The 19,157-nt window shown below is 41.0% G+C and overlaps 3 protein-coding genes across 3 annotated transcripts; all 3 read left to right on the forward strand.

The window, feature by feature from the left end:
* The first annotated feature begins 13,770 nt into the window (after nt 1-13,770).
* Nucleotides 13,771-14,792, forward strand: LOC132111725 (histone H1-like). The gene has a single exon (XM_059519298.1). It carries the CDS (start codon nt 13,886-13,888, stop codon nt 14,498-14,500), a length of 615 nt encoding a protein of 204 aa, XP_059375281.1. The 5' UTR covers nt 13,771-13,885; the 3' UTR covers nt 14,501-14,792.
* Nucleotides 14,793-16,834: 2,042 nt separating this feature from the next.
* Nucleotides 16,835-17,265, forward strand: LOC132112010 (histone H2A-like). The gene has a single exon (XM_059519611.1). The coding sequence runs from the start codon at nt 16,863-16,865 to the stop codon at nt 17,247-17,249; it is 387 nt and encodes a 128-aa protein (XP_059375594.1). The 5' UTR covers nt 16,835-16,862; the 3' UTR covers nt 17,250-17,265.
* Nucleotides 17,266-18,175: 910 nt separating this feature from the next.
* On the forward strand, nt 18,176-18,657 carry LOC132111868 (histone H3-like). Its single transcript, XM_059519507.1, has one exon. It carries the CDS (start codon nt 18,225-18,227, stop codon nt 18,633-18,635), a length of 411 nt encoding a protein of 136 aa, XP_059375490.1. The 5' UTR covers nt 18,176-18,224; the 3' UTR covers nt 18,636-18,657.
* Nucleotides 18,658-19,157: the final 500 nt, after the last annotated feature.

The raw sequence follows: 19,157 nt of genomic DNA on the forward strand, positions 1-19,157 counted from the left end.
TCTCCTCTGACCAGACGAAACCAGTAGTTCAATTCCAGGCTGCAGCAAAGTCAGATTGTGCAGAAGAATCATCTGTTTCCTGTGGTCTTGTCCTGGTGCTCCTTTGAGACAAGGTCTTTACAGGGGATCTGTATCTGGGGCTCTAGTTGTCCTGGTCTCCGCTGTCTTTCAGGGATGTAGAGGTCCTTTCTAGGTGCTGATCCACCATCTGGTCTGGATACGTACTGGATCCGGGTGACTGCAGTGACCCTCTGATCTGGACACAGACTGGATCTGGTGGCTACGGTGACCTCGGAACAAGAGAGAAACAGACAAATATTAGCGTAGATGCCATTCTTCTAATGATGTAGCAAGTACATAGGGTGTTATGGGAAGTGTTTCCGGTTCCGGTTTACCTAATTAATGCAGCCTAAAAATCCTTTAACGGATTTGGATAATAAAAGCATATTAGTATGTTATGTGTATGCCAGGTTAAAGAGATGGGTCTTTAATCTAGATTTAAACTGCAAGAGTGTGTCTGCCTCCCGAACAATGTTAGGTAGGTTATTCCAGAGTTTGGGCGCCAAATAGGAAAAGGATCTGCCGCCTGCAGTTGATTTTGATATTCTAGGTATTATCAAATTGCCTGAGTTTTGAGAACATAGCGGACGTAGAGGATTATAATGTAACAAGAGCTCATTCAAATACTGAGGTGCTAAACCATTCAGGGCTTTATAAGTAATAAGCAATATTTTAAAATCTATACGATGTTTGATAGGGAGCCAGTGCAGTGTTGACAGGACCGGGCTAATATGGTCATACTTCCTGGTTCTAGTAAGAACTCTTGCTGCTGCATTTTGGACTAGCTGTAGTTTGTTTACTAAGCGTGCAGAACAACCACCCAATAAAGCATTACAATAATCTAACCTTGAGGTCATAAATGCATGGATTAACATTTCTGCATTTGACATTGAGAGCATAGGCCGTAATTTAGATATATTTTTGAGATGGAAAAATGCAGTTTTACAAATGCTAGAAACGTGGCTTTCTAAGGAAAGATTGCGATCAAATAGCACACCTAGGTTCCTAACTGATGATGAAGAATTGACAGAGCAACCATCAAGTCTTAGACAGTGTTCTAGGTTATTACAAGGAGAGTTTTTAGGTCCTATAATTAACACCTCTGTTTTTTCAGAATTTAGCAGTAAGAAATTACTCGTCATCCAGTTTTTTATATCGACTATGCAATCCATTAGTTTTTCAAATTGGTGTGTTTCACCGGGCTGCGAAGAAATATAGAGCTGAGTATCATCAGCATAACAGTGAAAGCTAACACCATGTTTCCTGATGATATCTCCCAAGGGTAACATATAAAGCGTGAAGAGTAGCAGCCCTAGTACTGAGCCTTGAGGTACTCCATACTGCACTTGTGATCGATAGGATACATCTTCGTTCACTGCTACGAACTGATGGCGGTCATATAAGTACGATTTAAACCATGCTAATGCACTTCCACTGATGCCAACAAAGTATTCAAGTCTATGCAAAAGAATGTTGTGGTCAATTGTGTCAAACGCAGCACTAAGATCCAATAAAACTAATAGAGAGATACACCCACGATCAGATGATAAGAGCAGATCATTTGTAACTCTAAGGAGAGCAGTCTCAGTACTATGATACGGTCTAAATCCTGACTGGAAATCCTCACATATACCATTTTTCTCTAAGAAGGAATATAATTGTGTGGATACCACGTTTTCTAGTATCTTGGACAGAAAAGGGAGATTCGAGATTGGTCTATAATTAACTAGTTCTTTGGGGTCAAGTGCAGAGGATGGATTCGATGATGGTGGAGTAGAACTGTTTCAGCATCTCCTGTGGCAGGTTAAACTTCCTCAGCTGGCGAAGACTGACTGAAGACTGAAGACCTTTTTCACAATGGAGTCAATGTGAATGTCCCACTTCAGGTCCTGAGACATAGTGGTGCCAAGAACCTGAATGACTCCACTGCAGTCACAGTGCTGTTCATGATGGTGAGTGGGGGGAGTGCAGGGGGGTTTCTCCTGAAGTCCACGATCATCTCCACTGTTTTGAGCGTGTTAAGCTCCAGGTTGTTGAGAGTGCACCAGACAGCCAGCTCTTTAACCTCCTGCCTGTAAGCAGACTCGTCACCATCCTGAATGAGGCCGATGATTGTGGTGTCATCTGCAAACTTCAGGAGCTTGACAGAGGGGTCCTTAGATGTGCAGTCATTAGTGTACAGGGAGAAGAGCAGTGGGGAGAGAACGCAGCCCTGGGGAGCTCCGGTGCTGATTGTACGGGTGCTGGATGTGTATTTTCCCAGCCTCACTAGCTGCTGCCTGTCTGTAAGGAAGCTGTTGATCCACTGACAGACGGAGGTGGGCACGGAGAGCTGAGTTAGTTTGGGCAAGAGGAGGTTTGGGATGATCGTGTTGAAGGCAGAGCTGAAGTCCACAAACAGGATCCTCACATAGGTCCCCGGTCTGTCTAGGTGTTGCAGAACATAATGTAGTCCAATGTTTACTGCATCGTCCACAGACCTGTTTGCTCTGTAGGCAAACTGAAGAGGATCTAGCAAGGGTCCAGTGCTGTCCTTCAGGTGGGCCAGCACCAGTTTTTCAAATGACTTCATGACTACAGACGTTAGAGCCACAGGCCTGTAGTCATTTAGTCCTGTAATTTTGGATTTCTTTGGGATAGGGATGATGGTGGAGCGTTTGAAGCATGAAGGGACTTCGCACAGTTCCAGCGATCTGTTGAAGATCTGTGTGAAGATGGGGGCCAGCTGGTCAGCACAGGATTTCAGACAGGCTGGTGTAACACAATCTGGGCCTGGTGCTTTTTTCCTTTTCTGCTTCCGGAAGACCTGGCGCACCGCATCCTCGCTGATCTGTATTGCAGGTGTGGGGGAGAGGGGGGATGCAGGAGGTGTGAATGGTGAGAGCGCTTGATTGGAGAGGTGTTCAGGGTGGGTTGCAGAAGTTGTGAGTGGTGTGAACAGTCGTTTGTAGAGGCATTCAGGGTTGGTTGCAGGAGTTGTGAATGGTCAGAGCGGTTGATTGGAGAGGTGATCAGGATGGGTTGCAGGAGCTGTGAATGGTGTGAACGGTTGTTTGGAGAGGTGTTCAGGATGGGTTGCAGGAGCTGTGAATGGTGTGAACGGTTGTTTGGAGAGGCATTCAGGGTTGGTTGCAGGAGTTGTTATTGGTGTGAACGGTTGTGTGGTGAGGTGTTCAGGGCAGGTGATGGATGTTCTTTCAAACCTGCAGTAAAACTCGTTCAGATCGTCTGCCAGTCGTTGATTCTCCACAGTGCTGGGGGGTGGTGTCTTGTAATTGGTGATCTTCTTTAGGCTTTTCCACACTGATGCGGAGTCGTTCAAAGTGAACTGAGTCCTTATTTTTTCAGAATAATTCCTCTTTGCCACTTTGATCTCCTTTTCCAGTGTGTATTTAGCCTGTTTATACAAGACATTGTCCCCCTTCCTGTAAGCATCTTCTTTGGCCTGACGGAGCTGTCTGAGTTTTGCAGTGAACCACGGTTTGTCATTGTTGTAATTTAGTTGAGTCTTGGTAGGAATACACATATCCTCACAGAAACTGATATATGATGTTACGGTCTCTGTGAGTTCATCCAGATCGGTGGCAGCAGCTTCAAAAACACTCCAATCAGTGAGGTCAAAACAAGATTGTAAATCCTGCTCTGCTTCATCAGTCCATCTTTTTACAGTCCTTAATGCAGGTTTAGCTGATTTTAGTTTCTGCCTGTAGGTCGGTATAAGATGAACCAGAAGGTGATCAGAATGTGCCAAAGCTGCTCGTGGAATAGAGTGAAATGCATCCTTTATTGTGGTGTAACAGTGATCCAATATATTACTGTCTCTTGTGGGACAAGTAACATGCTGTCTGTATTTTGGCAGTTCACGGGAGAGATTGGCTTTATTAAAGTCCCCAAGAATGATTAAAACAGAGTCCGGGTGTTGTTGTTCTGTGTCTGTGATCTGCTCAGCGAGTTTCTGTAAAGCTGAGCTCACGTGCGCTTGAGGAGGGATGTAAACACTGACCAGAATGAACGAATGAAACTCCCGCGGCGAATAGAACGGCTTGCAGTTAATGAAGAGCGTTTCGAGATTTGAGCAGCACGTCTTCTTTAACACAGTTACATCTGTACACCACCGTTCATTGATGTAAAAGCATGTCCCGCCGCCGCGCGATTTCCCCGTTGATTCTGCGTCGCGATCCGCTCTAAACAGCTGAAAGTCCGGCAGATGGAGCACGCTGTCCGGTATGGTGTCATTCAGCCAAGTTTCCCTGAAACACAGAGCAGCAGAGTGGGAGAAATCCTTATTTGTCCGAGAGAGCAGAAGCAGTTCGTCCGTTTTGTTGGGTAGAGAGCGGAGATTTGCCAGATGGATGCTGGGCAACGGCGTTCGAAATCCGCGCTTCCTGAGTCTCACGAGCGCACCAGCTCTTTTTCCCCGTCTGCGCGTCCTCTTGAAGCGTGTGATCAGCGCAGCCGCTCCGCCGACAAGAATGTCCAGCAAAACATCAGAATAGTCGAAAACCGGTGAAATATCGGGAGATGTGTGTTGCCGAATATCCAGCAATTCGTCCCTGGTGAAACTGATTGCAGGAATATAACTAAAGACAGGACAAACTAACAAAAACACAAAAACAACTGCAGAGCACGTCACGGAGGCAGCCGTCCTGTATTGGCGCCACTCGTCGAATGATGATATGGTGCTATTTTATTGTTTCAATTGGTATCGAAACAAAATTGGCAAAGCAGTCAACTTCCCTGATTAAGACCTTGAGATCAATATGTATGCATTAGAGAGAAATATTTTGGTGTAGTATTAAGCTGTTTTTCTCCTATCATATAGCTCCATTTGACCAACACCTACATACTGTGCAAAACTGACTCATTTCACCATTGGTTAATCTTGACCAGCCTCATGAAAGTAACCTGACATGCTTTTGGTCAATATGACTGAACAACAAACAGCCAACGAGCGCACAGCATGTTTGAGATCTATTTTAGGACTGTTAGAAAACCGCTCTCAGTATCTAACCTAAGTCGACTCTAGGAATGTTATTCCAACAGTCTTAAAGGGATACCCCACTGACATTCTTCTAAATATCTTCCTGTCTGTTCAGCAGAAGAAAGAAATTCATACCGGTTTGAAACAACATGAGGGTGAGAATATTATGACAGAACTTTCATTTTTCGGTGGAGTATCTCTTTAAGGGATCTGTAGACTTGCTGCACTTGTTAGCTGATTATCCCTCGCAGATTGTAATCTTAATGTATTTCAGTTAACTATTTCATGAAGTTGGTTGAAATGACGCCCAATGGTGAAAAGAGTAGGTGATCCTAAACTGTTGGTAGAGTATATGTGTAACATCTTTGTTAATTGAGTGACTTAATACTGTCTTATTGATGGTCTTTTTGGCAGACCACAGATGTAGACTACTTGTAGAAGGTCTGCTGTTCTTCGTGGTCTTCCCCTGTACTTGAGAGAGCCAGCTTCAATTTCAAAGACTATTAAGGTAATTAATTTGAATATCTTTATTATGGTATTACTGTTTGTGATGCAGTAATGATTGCATAAGACATTATGCTTTCAGTCTGACACTAAAAGTCATTTATTGTTTTTCACAGGATACTGAGGCACTTGGGCCACACACAAAGGCCATGAAAATGGGAATCCTGGAAGTGACTAACAGTTCTACCAACTCACGACCATATCCCACAGTGGTCAATGTGGCTGTAGTACTGGAGGAGGAAGTTGTCATGGACAATCTGGGAGATTTCACAAATGCCCTCATGATGCTTGTTTCGGCACTGGTTGAATACTTGTGTAATATTTTACTTGAGCCCAACAGGCAAGTTCATATGTATTTAAATAAATACATAAAATGTTCTTTATCAAAGCATAGTGTGTAATTTATTTGAAATAATGAAAAATAGACTATTTTGACCAATATTAAATATTTAATACAACATTTTATTTCAATTTGAGTCAACAAGCTATGTTTAGTCAACAGAAAATATTTAATTGACTATGCTCTATTTCAAGTTCAGTCTACATGCAGGGGTAGTCAGCACATCACAAAAAAGTTGGTTTCCGCAACTTAAATTGGTTCAACTACAAATTTTAGGTGCAACGGGTCACTAGAAATTATGTTGGAGAGGCATATATTTTTTTACAGTGTTGGGACACCACTACCATGATGTCACACGCCATCATTCGTCGTCTAGCTCTTACAATACACACATATACAGGTGTGCATTAGAGCCTTTAATTATCGCTCTGTATTAATGAGCTGCTTACTGACACATATGACATGACACATATCAGAAATCGCGCAGCTCACACATGCAGGAGAAAATAAACTTGTCAACGCTGCCCCACGACTTTTATTAAACACAGTTTAAATACTGAATCACTACATTATATTTTCCAGCGACGAGAGGATACAATCACTGTTTTTAAGTAAACTCACAATAAAAAGATAAACGCACAGACGCTAATACACGCAATTTCCATTTCTCTCTCTCTCTCTCTCTCTCTCTCTCTCTCTCGAATAGGCAATATTTGAGAAAATGGTTTAGTGATTTCTAATTATTGCGGGGATTAGTCTACGGCAGATATCGCCCTGATCAGACATGTGCTGTGGCACTATCATGCAGTCACAATAAAACATGATTTGGTCGCACAATTTTTTTAAGTAAGCCGTTCTTGATAATAATGAACTGTATTGCATACAGATGTGCTTTTTATTTTACTTGCCATCTTTTAAACCACATGCCTTCTTGTTTTATTTCCTACAGTACACACAGTGCATTGCTCCGTCTTGTAGCTGGGGTTAGAGGGGTGTAGGTCGTACAGTGGGCTCTGTTTGAAATAGTTTAATAGTTACTGTAGGTTCGTTCTATTTATTTATTTGTGCTATTTACACAATGTTTACTTTTTTTAAAGTTTGTAGGTGTCCAGAAACTAATTTAAAAGAGCACTGCACAGTTTTCACTGTAAAATAAAATACAGTCAAACCAAAATGTATTCAGACACCTTCAACATTTCTCGCATAATCACAGTTTATTGCTATAGTTTAGAAATTGGTAATAAAATATGACAAGAACTCCATAGGCGTCGATTTCGGGGGGGACGGGTCCCCCCCAGATTTCGTCATGAGTCATTTTGTACAGACCACTTTTTTTTTTTTTTGAAAACCTCGAGTTCAATTTAGCCGTTCTGCTGCTGCGCTGGCTACACGCTTTTCTGTTCATTAAAACTGCAACAACTGTAACATTGGGATACGTTCTAGGTTGGGGGAGGGGGAGGGGGAGTCATCGTGTCACTGAGGCAGGTGCAGCTCAGCTGACGTGCGTAACTGCTAGCTAGCTAGCTAGCTAATAACATTGTTTGTCAAAAAGAGTGACAGAATGGGTTATTCATTTAGCCGATAAGATACCGGCACTTACTGTGCATGTCTGCTTGGCTTTAAAAAAAAGCTCTGATGTCCTGTTCACTTCTTTTTGACATAATGTTGTTATTATTTTCTCTATATGACTATCGCGCTTCTTTTTTTTAAAGAATGTTTTTCAAATGAGTTGACAGTTTGGAATGGACAGTGAACGAGCGGGAACGAGGCTACCTAGTCTTTGCTGGGATTGGCCAGAATTTCTGGCGAATGTATTATAGACGAGCAAGTCATTTAGCCTTCATACAATATCACAAGGTTGCATCCTAGTGCCATGGACTATAACATATCAAAGTGATAACCTGTAGAACAAATGGATGTTGTTGTACACACAGCATGGGTCTGCAGACCATTGACACAAAGGTAAGACGCGATAACTTATGTTTATTAAGATTTGCTGGTATTATGGCTAGGTCTTGTGCATTTGCACACAAGGGATCGGCTGTTTTAATTCTTCTCTTGCAATTAATGTTACGTTTGACTTCCTTAGCCACCAACTTAATTAGCTAGTTACGGTTTGCGTTCATACAGCAAGTATTGGGGGAGATGATTGTTGAGTAGTCAGTATATTGTTTAATTATTGCTTGAATCTATTGCTGAATTCTGGAATAGTTGTGATGATGATAATGATGATGATGATGAGGAATGGATCAAGTTTTAGTCAAAATCCCTGATGTAGATTGGATGGTTGCATGTTGTTGTGAATTGAGAGCAGTCAGATCATGGTGTGATAGTCAATAGTGTTCATCTGTGCTACACATATTTTTGCTTTTTCAATCTTGATAAAATTTGTAGTGCTTAAGTTGTGTTGTGTGTAGATATGGTAAATTGTACTGGGAATTAAATCAAATTATTACATGGCTTGGTTGAATTCCACTGTAGAATGAAGTCTGTTATTTCTTGATAATAACACCGTTGCCATGAAAAACAGAGCGTTGCTATGGACGCGGCAGGATTCTAATCGTAGAGACGGAACTATTTTCTTTAGCGGAAGCAATACAATCGTGTTTAAATCAATAAACTCTTTTTTAAATCAATATTTTGTGTCAAATTATTGATTTATTTGGTGGGTAGCCATGTAATAAGCGGGATAATGTAGAGCGAGACCCGATTTTGGGTTAGATTTTTTCCCCGTTTTCAGTGGTTATAACAAAGCAACATGAAAGAGAAATTTGGTAATCATTGTTTAGGTACATTAAACCACGTCATGGCAATGTCATATTGTCAACATGGTACTTATATGATGATATGAAGCAGATTAGTGGGTCATATATCATATGTCTAATGCTTTGTACGGCTTTCTTCTTCATAAAACGAGTCGGACCTCATCACATTTTTGTATACATTTTTATTTATTTACATTAATAAGATACAGGACGTCTTTCAAAACATGACCTGCGTGAAAGAGAAAAAAAAATGCATCAATGTACCCAGCACTTCTGAAAATGCACTTCTGAATGCGTCTCTGTCCCCACCACATTTCAAACCAAACTGACGCCCATGAAGAACTCAGAGTTAAACTGTCAGAACAAATTCATCTTGATAATGTCAGATAACTTTGATAGAAAGATATGTAATGGAATCAACCAAAACTTCAGACAACTGTCAGTATGACAATATTTACACAACTATCAATACTTTGTTGAACAGTTACCAAGCAAGCAATGCTTAATTTGGTTCAGTCTGTGGGGTGAAAAGGTTGCATTAGCAATTAAAGAAAGAAACACAAGCAAAACATGGTCAGATCCCTAATTAATTATTATTATTTTTTTTTATCAATTCCACTGGTAGTCTACAGTATGAAGAATTTTTGGGTAGATTTCATAGTTCGCTGTATTTTGCTATACTCACTCACATAAATGAACTAGCGTCCTGCACTCATCAGTAAAACAATATAATCAATTATATCTGGTTTTTGGTTTGACTGTGGATAAATTCTAAAAAACAGTGAGTAATTTACTTTCATTTTCATCCATTAAAGACACTGACAGCAGAGCTAGTAAATTAGGCGCCGTCACTTTAAGAGACAAACGCATCCATTATAATGATACACATCCGATTTCTTTCTCAACTCTTTACTTTCACTTGAGACATAACCACAGACTTTTCAAATTCACTTTCCAAGACAGGTATTTTGACATATTTAGTATGTATTTGTCGGTACAAAAGCAAGAAGGCTTTGAGACGCGTCTCTGCGTTTGTCCCGGGGCCGGTTGCACCAGCTGTGCGTAAGTTATAACTTAGCCTAGTTTTGACGTAAATGGACACTAAGTTACGACTTACAGACTACTAAATATTTTTGCGTTGCACCATTAAACTTAGTTTAAACGTAACTATACGTTGTAACTAAATATTTACGGAAGCCTCTGTCCATGAATAACGGTCAGAATAAGATGTCAGCCAGATTAGATCACATTGATGAGCTCGTATTTGATCATGAAGAGCCGCAAGTTCGTCAACGAGTTTTACGAGACAGACATCATCCGTTGGATATTTATGATGATGTTGTGTTTTGTTTTCTTTGCATCCATCAATTAAAATAAGAATTTCTTCATGACTGAAATTTTTCTTCCTGTTTCTTTTCTCCTCCATGTGTGGGATAGATATTTTCAATTAAAAGTGTAATGTTTTGAGTTCGATAACGTGTGCTTTAATGTCTTTTTTAACTTTCAGTTTAGGCCAGTCAAGAATGAGTTTCAAATTACGCGCTGTTCAGACTATTCCCTATTTACCTATTAGAAGGCTTGTGATTGGGTTAAGAAAAATAGACGTCATTCTATGCGACAACGCATTACTTTATGGAGAGTTTACGACCTACTAGCTACGTTCTTCCTTAAGAATAAATGGTGCAACCGAATAAAGTACAGAGTTAGTTATAAACTAGCTAGTAGTTACTAAGCCTCTAGTTTGGACTTTACGTTCAAGTAAGAACAAGTTTAAGTAAGAACTTACGAACGGCTGGTGCAACCCTACCCTGCACTCTAAAAAATGCTGGGTTGTTTCAACCCAGCTTTGGGTCAAATATGGACTAACCTAGCTGTTGGGTTAAATTTTGTAATTAAATGTTTAACCCAAAAGTTGGGTTAGTCCACACTCTAGTCACACTCTAGTTTTTTTAGAGTGTGAACACCAGAACACCGCGGTGCTGAATTAAGCTCTTTCACATCCTTTCCTGTTTGTTTAAACTACGATTATTATTTGTTCGTTCAGGTGCAGGAGGACATGAACGTCCTGAAGGAGAGCTCGGTTCAGTGTTGCTGTTCGTGAGACACGGCTTTCTCGTGCAGACCGAACACAGCGCGAGTCACCAGCTCAGTTCAGCTTTACCGCATCGCGGGGCTGAAGCCAACTTGATGTGTTGAATGCTCGGAGCACGTCATAAGCCCAAGAGGCGAAACTCAATAGAACGCTCCATAGCAACAGTTGCCCCCATGATGTGACGGCGCGGACTGAAAACTGAAGGAAAACGCCGAGAAATAGTGGGAGTCAATGGCACTGAAAAACTGAACATAAGAAAAACTTAACAAAACTTATTTTTTTCTGGGCGTCATATCTAAATATGAAAACGATTTAAAATACATTAATGAGGATGACCGACGTTAAATTACGTTAAATGACAGAAAATATACGTGTATGTGTTGGTTATGCTTGGCCTAATTACCCTTAGGAAAATAGTATTTTGGGACAAAATATTACTATGGAAGTACTATAAGACTACTATAGAAATACTATAGCGGCTCTAGGAAATTAAAGAGGTATTACAGAACATAAAATACTTCTGTGATGTTCTGTAATACCTCTATAATATTTTAAAGCTGCTATAGTATTTCTATAGTAGTCTTATCGTACTTCTGCAGTATGTCCCAGATTACTATAGGCCTAGTATTCCTATAAGATTACTATAATATTTTGATTCCTATATAATATAAGATTCCCATAGCACTTTTTGTAAGGGTATGTCCCCCACCGAATCGGCTTCATTAGCCTACCACTTACGGTTTGCAAAGATACAATTATAAAATTATTGCAAACCTTTAAACTATCAATATTTATGTTCTATTATGCATTTTCCTTGTTATATGAATAACAGAAATTCTTAAAAAATATATATAGGCATACACACAGTAATAAGGTTTATTCAAATGTTGATTTTGACATTAGTGAACACCATCACCATATATATGATTTGGAAAAATAAATAAATAAATAAAATTATAAATGAGCATTTCTAAAGACAGTTCAACTTTAACAAGAATATCACAAAAATTGTAAAAATTGTATCACAACTTGTTTTTCAACATCTTCAGTGAAAGTGCACACAGTGAACGTTTCAATGGCAAGAACAAAAACCATCTGTGAATGTCCTATTACAGACGGAAAGGTACAAAAAAAGATGTGCAATCTAGCAAGTGCACACCTGAACTATAAACAGTACTAAAATGGAAGTGGTGCCATAAGATCTCAGTAATTAATCAGACACCACCATCTATTGTGTGTGCATTTGTGTATGAGAAGTTTGTTTATATTTTTTTTTTCTTTTTGTGAGAGAAGAGGCATTGACATAGAATTGAAGCATTAGTCAAAAAGGTGTATAATCTAGCAAATGCACACATGAACAAAAAATAACTCTGACCATCTTTCGGAAACTAGTGTATTATTAGCCAGCTACTAGCCAGTTCAAGTTTTGTATAGATTTCTAAAAACGAACAGCAAAACCTCTACACTCAAACTGGCGCTAACCATTTCAGCAGCTTTCAGTCCAGATCTACAGACTGTTACCCATAACACAACAGAGTTTCGCCTCTTGGGCTTCTGTACTCTTTGGTTCCATGAAGAATGGTGATTGCTGATTTAAGTGCGGATTCTAGCCGATGGTGAAGCTCCTTTGAATCTGAAGCAGGTGTTTAAAAAACGTTGAAACTCGGGATTTGGTCAGGTTTATTGCTTCACTGGAAGATTTCTCTCATGGATTTGAGATGGCGAGCCACAAAAATTGAATGCTGATTTCCGAACCTGGGAAAAAGACAATTTTGCTGTATCAGAAGTTTATCGTTGCACTGGAGACATCAACTTCTTCAGTTAGGAGGACATTTTTTCCTGTTTGGACCACTTCTTCAAACTGGTAGGATTGAACTGATTGTGCACTTACCCCCGGATCTCTTAAAGGACTTTCTGGACGATATTCAAGAGACAATTGAGACAAAGAATTATAAAAAGGGTATTGTTTATTGAATGTGAGACAGATGTAAATATTGATTTTCCTTTGACCATTTCAGTGCGATAAGAAGTTTCAGTTGTTAAAATTGTGATTATACACCATTTTATTGTGTTTAAAGGATTATTTGATTTGTTTAAAGCAGTATAGGAAATTATAACACTAAAAGCAAAATAGAATATCAACCTTAAATTCCTAAAAAATAAAAAAAGAATAAGATAAGAAAACCAAAACACAACAATTCATAATTTGTGAAACATTAATATTTTGTTGTTGTTGTTGTTTCAAATTCTGTTCCATTTTATGTATGTGACCGTTCAATTTAATTACAAATATTTCCCTTGCTTGATGTCTGTGATTCATTTCCTGCCAATATTCTGTTCTCCACTGAAACGGGTCTATTGCTCCAAACTATGTTGAGGGCCCTTGTTACAGATTCAAAATATAATACATCTCATAAATTACACTTTAAATATAGTTAAAAATGCTATAAATAAATAAATAATAAAACAGCATACATAGATATATATTATCAATTAATGAATCGACAAAATAAGTATATAAATGGTAAATTATTATTCTACATTATATTATAAACGAATGAATGAATTGAAATTAAATGAATAAGAAAGAAAGAAAACATTGGTCTCAGACTCGAGGTCTCCGGATGTTTGTGCTTCAAGCTGCCCAAAACAACAGCTGTTTCAAACACTGCACACGCGCTTCACTGGTGCTCATTTCATTAAATTCACTTCCAAACTGTTTCTGAAACACATTGAGGACGAGTTTAATATTTCATCAACTTTCCACTTAAACGAGGCATTAAATTAACATGCGGCTTTGTTCCGAGGCTGATGCTCGCCTTGAGTTTGATCTGACCGGGGCAAAACAAACTTTCCTCGCCGCGGATTTTAGTGTCCAAAGAAAGTCAAGAACCTCTGCTTGCTGTTCACTTTGTTTCTATTGCTCCAAACTATTTTAGCACTCGAGTATTGTCCTTAATTGTAGAAGAAGAAAACACAAGCGCGAGCGGCTCTTGGAGGCGCGCAGACACAGAGCGGGCGGGTTGAGTCTGTAAGGTTCTCATGTGTTAAATAAGAGCGCGGCGCTGTTCGTCTGCTGCTCATTAGTTACTCTACAGAGCGTTTGATTTGTTGATTTCACTAAATACTCTACACACAGAGAGATGGCAGAAACCGCCCCAGCTGCAGCCGCCTCGCCGGCCAAAGCGCCCAAGAAGAAGTCCGCCGCTAAAGCCAAGAAAGCAGGTCCAGCTGTCGGTGATCTGATCGTTAAAGCCGTGTCCGCATCCAAGGAGAGGAGCGGCGTGTCTCTCGCTGCTCTGAAGAAAGCTCTCGCTGCCGGCGGCTACGACGTGGAGAAGAAAAACTCCCGCATCAAGCTCGCCATCAAGAGCCTGGTGACTAAAGGCATCCTGCTGCAGGTCAAAGGAACCGGCGCCTCTGGATCCTTCAAGATCAGCAAGAAGGAGACCGAGACCAAGAAGAAGCCGGCGAAGAAAGCGGCTCCTAAAGCCAAGAAGCCCGCGGCCAAGAAACCCGCTGCTGCCAAGAAGCCCAAGAGCGCAGCGGCAAAGAAGCCCGCCGCTAAGAAATCACCCAAGAAGGCCAAGAAACCCACTGCCGCCGCTAAGAAGGCCACCAAGAGCCCCAAGAAGGCGACGAAGCCCGCGGCGCCCAAGAAAGCAGCCAAGAGCCCCAAAAAGACCAAGACCGCCAAACCCAAGACAGCGAAGCCTAAAGCTGCCAAGCCTAAAAAGGCAGCTCCCAAGAAGAAGTAAAAACCTGCTGTTTTATTCCCCAACGGCTCTTTTCAGAGCCACCTACAAACTAAAGAAAGAGCAGTTTACTTTGTGGAATTAATGTTAGGTTAAGAAACTTAACTAATTTGTGCCCCCATTTTACTTGAAAAACAACACAATAAATAAACAGCGATGAACACTGAAGTATTTCATAGATATTACACACAGCACAGAGATAAAAGAGCTTCTGAATCATTCTGTAGAACACAGTCATCACTAATCTCCCACTAAATCAACACCGAACTACTACAAATACCATCTACTGGATGTTCTTCATCCAGTGATTCACTAAATCATTTTTAATTTTGATATTGGTCTCTCTTCCACAAAACCTCAAGAGAATCTGGAATCTGATCATGTTATTAATCCTGTTTTTATCATCCACAAGTGATATCAGCTCCCCAGCAGAGCACCGCACAGAACAGAAGACACTTTACTGACAGCAAATAATAATAAATAATAATCCTGACTGCGGCTTCTTTTAAAGACAACCTCACGGTACTTTCTCCAGTGTAATTTACCGTCCAAAGAGATGCCAATACATTTATAAGACTGCACTATTTTACTATTTACTGTTTGGTATTACTGCTTCCTTGTGTCTTCATAAATCAATGATCAACTCCTTAATTCTTCTCCACAAAATAAGTAAATAAATAAACCACCACACCATGAAACACGAAGCTCAACATCTCTTCTATTGTCCAAACCATTATTTTGTTTGATTAGACCCACAAGTTCAGTGTCAGAAAAAATAAAAAAATGAATAAATCAGTTTTTAGATACTGACACAAAAAGAGTATCTAACATGAACTAATCATACGAGCAGCACATGAAAGTGTGAACGAGTGCTAGTCGGCTGAAATCAGTGTCACACTCATCAGATTGTAAGAGCAGACTGACGGAGCGAAGAAAGAAGTGTCTCCAGTCATTGTGTTCTGGTTGATGCCGGAAATTAGTCGACTGCTTTGTACTAAACAGTGTCTTTGTCTGCAGTCATTACTTGTTCAGGTAAATCAATATATGTTGGCGTGAATGTTGTCTGTCGACGTCATCTTAATGTCGTTCTGCAGGATTTGTGTGGTTTAATAACTGTAACCCTGACAGTCATCTTCTTCTGTCTCCTAACAGTCATGCAAGAGCAACTGCAGAGCTCACGAAGAACAAGGGTCAACACTGTAAATACTGAAGCATTATATATTTTTTTACCAATAAATCTTTTAAAACTTATGATATGCTTATAATTGTTTTTCAGTATACCAAAGAAGTGTGTAAAAATGATCTTCAAATACTGAAGCAGCAAGCTTTGCAAAACACTAAATTAATGTCACTGCCAAAACTTTTGACCATGACTTTACATGTTGGCTGTGTATTTAGAAAAACCACAGAGTAAAAGTGACATGACGTGACATTCAGCCAAGTATGGTGCCCTATACTCAGAATCCGTGCTCTACATTTAACCCATCCAAATTGCACACACACACACACACACACACACACACACGCACGCACGCACGCACACACACACACACACACACACACACGCACGCACGCACACACACACACACTCACACACACACACGCACGCACGCACCCACGCACGCACACACACACACACACACACACACAGACACACACAAGCACGCACGCACGCACACACACACACACACACACACACAAGCACGCACGCACACACACACACTCACACTCACACACACACACACGCACGCACACACACACACACACACACACACTCACACTCACACACACACACACACACACACACACACACACACACACACACACGCACGCACACACACACACACACACACACACGCACACACACACCCGGAACAGTGGGCATCATTTTAGCTGCAGCGCCCGGGGAGCAGTTGGGGGTTCAGTGCCTTGCTCAAGGACACCTCAGTCGTGGTATTTCCAGCCCAAGACTCAAACCCACAACTCTAGGGTTAGGAGTCAAACTCTTTAAACACTAGGCCACGACTTCCCAGTAACAGACTTATATTAAAATTGACATATTTAATGGATCATTGATCTAAATTTAATTAGATTAAAAATATGGGATCAGTGCTTTTTGCCTTGACAATTACTTGACAATACTTTAGCACACTTTTAGCATTTATTGAAAGTTTTCTGTCGTGTTGTTTCTGAAAGCTGTGGAGGCGTGGCTTTGGAGATCAGTGTTGGAGGGAAGTTCAGTGATTGGTTTGAAATCTTACAGACTCTAAACCAATGAGCGACTCGCACGCTCTATTAAATACAGTTGAGCGACATTCATATACTCATTGTTTCTGCATTACAAACGTAGAAATATCTATCAACAATGAGCGGAAGAGGCAAAACCGGCGGTAAAGCGAGAGCGAAGGCCAAGACTCGCTCCTCCAGAGCAGGGCTGCAGTTCCCCGTCGGTCGTGTTCACAGACTTCTCCGCAAAGGGAACTACGCCGAGCGCGTCGGTGCCGGAGCTCCCGTCTATCTGGCGGCTGTGCTCGAGTATCTGACCGCTGAGATCCTGGAGTTGGCTGGAAACGCCGCGAGAGACAACAAGAAGACCCGCATCATTCCCCGTCACCTGCAGCTGGCGGTGCGCAATGATGAGGAGCTCAACAAACTCCTGGGTCGAGTGACCATCGCTCAGGGCGGCGTGCTGCCCAACATCCAGGCCGTGCTGCTGCCCAAGAAGAGCGAGAAACCCGCCAAAGCCAAGTAAACCGAGTCCGATCCGTTTCTGAAACACAAAGGCCCTTTTAAGAGCCACCCATTTTATCTCTTATAGAGCACTTTTCTGATTGTACTATTTCTGAAATGTACGCAATCTAATATACACCACATCAACTGAATTTGCTAGTTTTGCTTTAAGTACAACTTTTAACACTCATAATAGCCACTCTGCGGCGATTTAGACCACTAAGCAAAAACCATATGGTATGTTGTGAGAGAGAAATTCAAGTAATCCATTCTATCCATATTTACACCATATGTTAACTCATGTATTGCTGTGATGTTATGTGAGTGTTCACATGTGCTGGGTCTGAGTACAAGGAGATGTCATTATCACCTGCTCGTAGAGGATAATTATGTGAGTAATGAGACACACATGTGGTATCTATGATGTTAGAGACATGGGAAAACAATGGGCTGAAGATTATAAAAGAGATGTGTGCTCACTTGTTTTTGTCACTCACAGCGGAACTCGCTGCTGTATTGTCTGACCTTATTGAAAGGATAATAAAAAAATATATAGATATTGTATGTGACCGTGTTTTTTTATTTAAGAAGAAAAAATATATAACTATATATTTTGCTGTTTCTTTATTTATTCACTCTTTCCAGTTTGTACTTATTTGAACAAAGCCTAAAACTTGGTATTTCAAGCACTTCCTGTGTCTATTTGCCTCTTTAAAAAGAATCGCTTTGGATAAAAGCGTCTATAAAATGGCTAAAAATAGTGTAGAGTGTTTGATCCGTGAAGTAATAAGCAGAACAAAGCATTTTGAGCGGGAAACAAAATCAGTTCTCCGTTTGAAAACAGGAAATGCGCAGTCATTGGCTAGCAGTCCAGTGCAGACGTCACACATCAGCCAATCACAAGCTTCTGCACCCTGACTCCATCCTAAAATGCTTTAAAAGCAGCTGTGTTGGAAACACTGTTACACTCGTATTCTGAAGTGATTAGACTGCAGCGATGGCAAGAACCAAGCAGACCGCTCGTAAATCCACCGGTGGTAAAGCCCCGAGGAAGCAGCTCGCTACTAAAGCCGCCCGGAAGAGCGCCCCAGCCACCGGCGGCGTCAAGAAGCCCCACCGTTACAGGCCCGGGACCGTGGCTCTCCGAGAGATCCGTCGCTATCAGAAGTCCACCGAGCTGCTGATCCGCAAACTGCCTTTCCAGCGTCTGGTGCGAGAGATCGCTCAGGATTTCAAGACGGACCTGCGCTTCCAGAGCTCCGCTGTCATGGCCCTGCAGGAGTCCAGCGAGGCTTATCTGGTCGGTCTGTTCGAGGACACCAACCTGTGCGCCATCCACGCCAAGAGAGTCACCATCATGCCCAAAGACATCCAGCTGGCCCGCCGCATCCGCGGAGAGCGCGCTTAAACCCGCCGCTGCATCAGCCGCGTCACACCACAAAGGCTCTTTTAAGAGCCACCTACATCACTCTCAAATGAGACCGTTTCCACTGGAACTGATTCTGAATCAATATAACATTACGGTTGTTTAAACTGTTTTTGCGCATTATTAATCTAATTATACAAGTGCAAAAACATTGACATACTGTGGTGGTGGTAATTATGATTCTTTCAAGAGATTCATTCACTTTTCAGTTCGTTCGCCAAAATGATTCGTTCAGATTCGTTCAGTGACCATGTCTTGGTAAAATGACGACGACCTATAACGTCCGTGTGCAATGACACCCTTATGTAGTTAAATACTTAACAGTAAAAATGCCATATACTTTCTTAACTTGTGTGTAATACAGCCGTTTAATTATAAGGTTAATATTAAGGTATTATAAATTGTCAAGTTCACTGTGCGTCAAAAGTGTCTGTTGCAATGTTTAAGGTCAAAATACAAGTAATTTGGTTATAGTATGTGTTTACTTAAATTGAGAACCACTGA

Source organism: Carassius carassius, chromosome 2 (assembly GCF_963082965.1).
Source record: "Carassius carassius chromosome 2, fCarCar2.1, whole genome shotgun sequence".
Lineage (NCBI taxonomy): Eukaryota > Metazoa > Chordata > Actinopteri > Cypriniformes > Cyprinidae > Carassius > Carassius carassius.

What these genes read in the sequence shown, in the direction of transcription:
- LOC132111725 (XM_059519298.1), top strand. Translation starts at nt 13,886, where the DNA reads ATGGCAGAAACCGCCCCAGCTGCAGCCGCCTCGCCGGCCAAAGCGCCC.
- LOC132112010 (XM_059519611.1), top strand. Translation starts at nt 16,863, where the DNA reads ATGAGCGGAAGAGGCAAAACCGGCGGTAAAGCGAGAGCGAAGGCCAAG.
- LOC132111868 (XM_059519507.1), top strand. Translation starts at nt 18,225, where the DNA reads ATGGCAAGAACCAAGCAGACCGCTCGTAAATCCACCGGTGGTAAAGCC.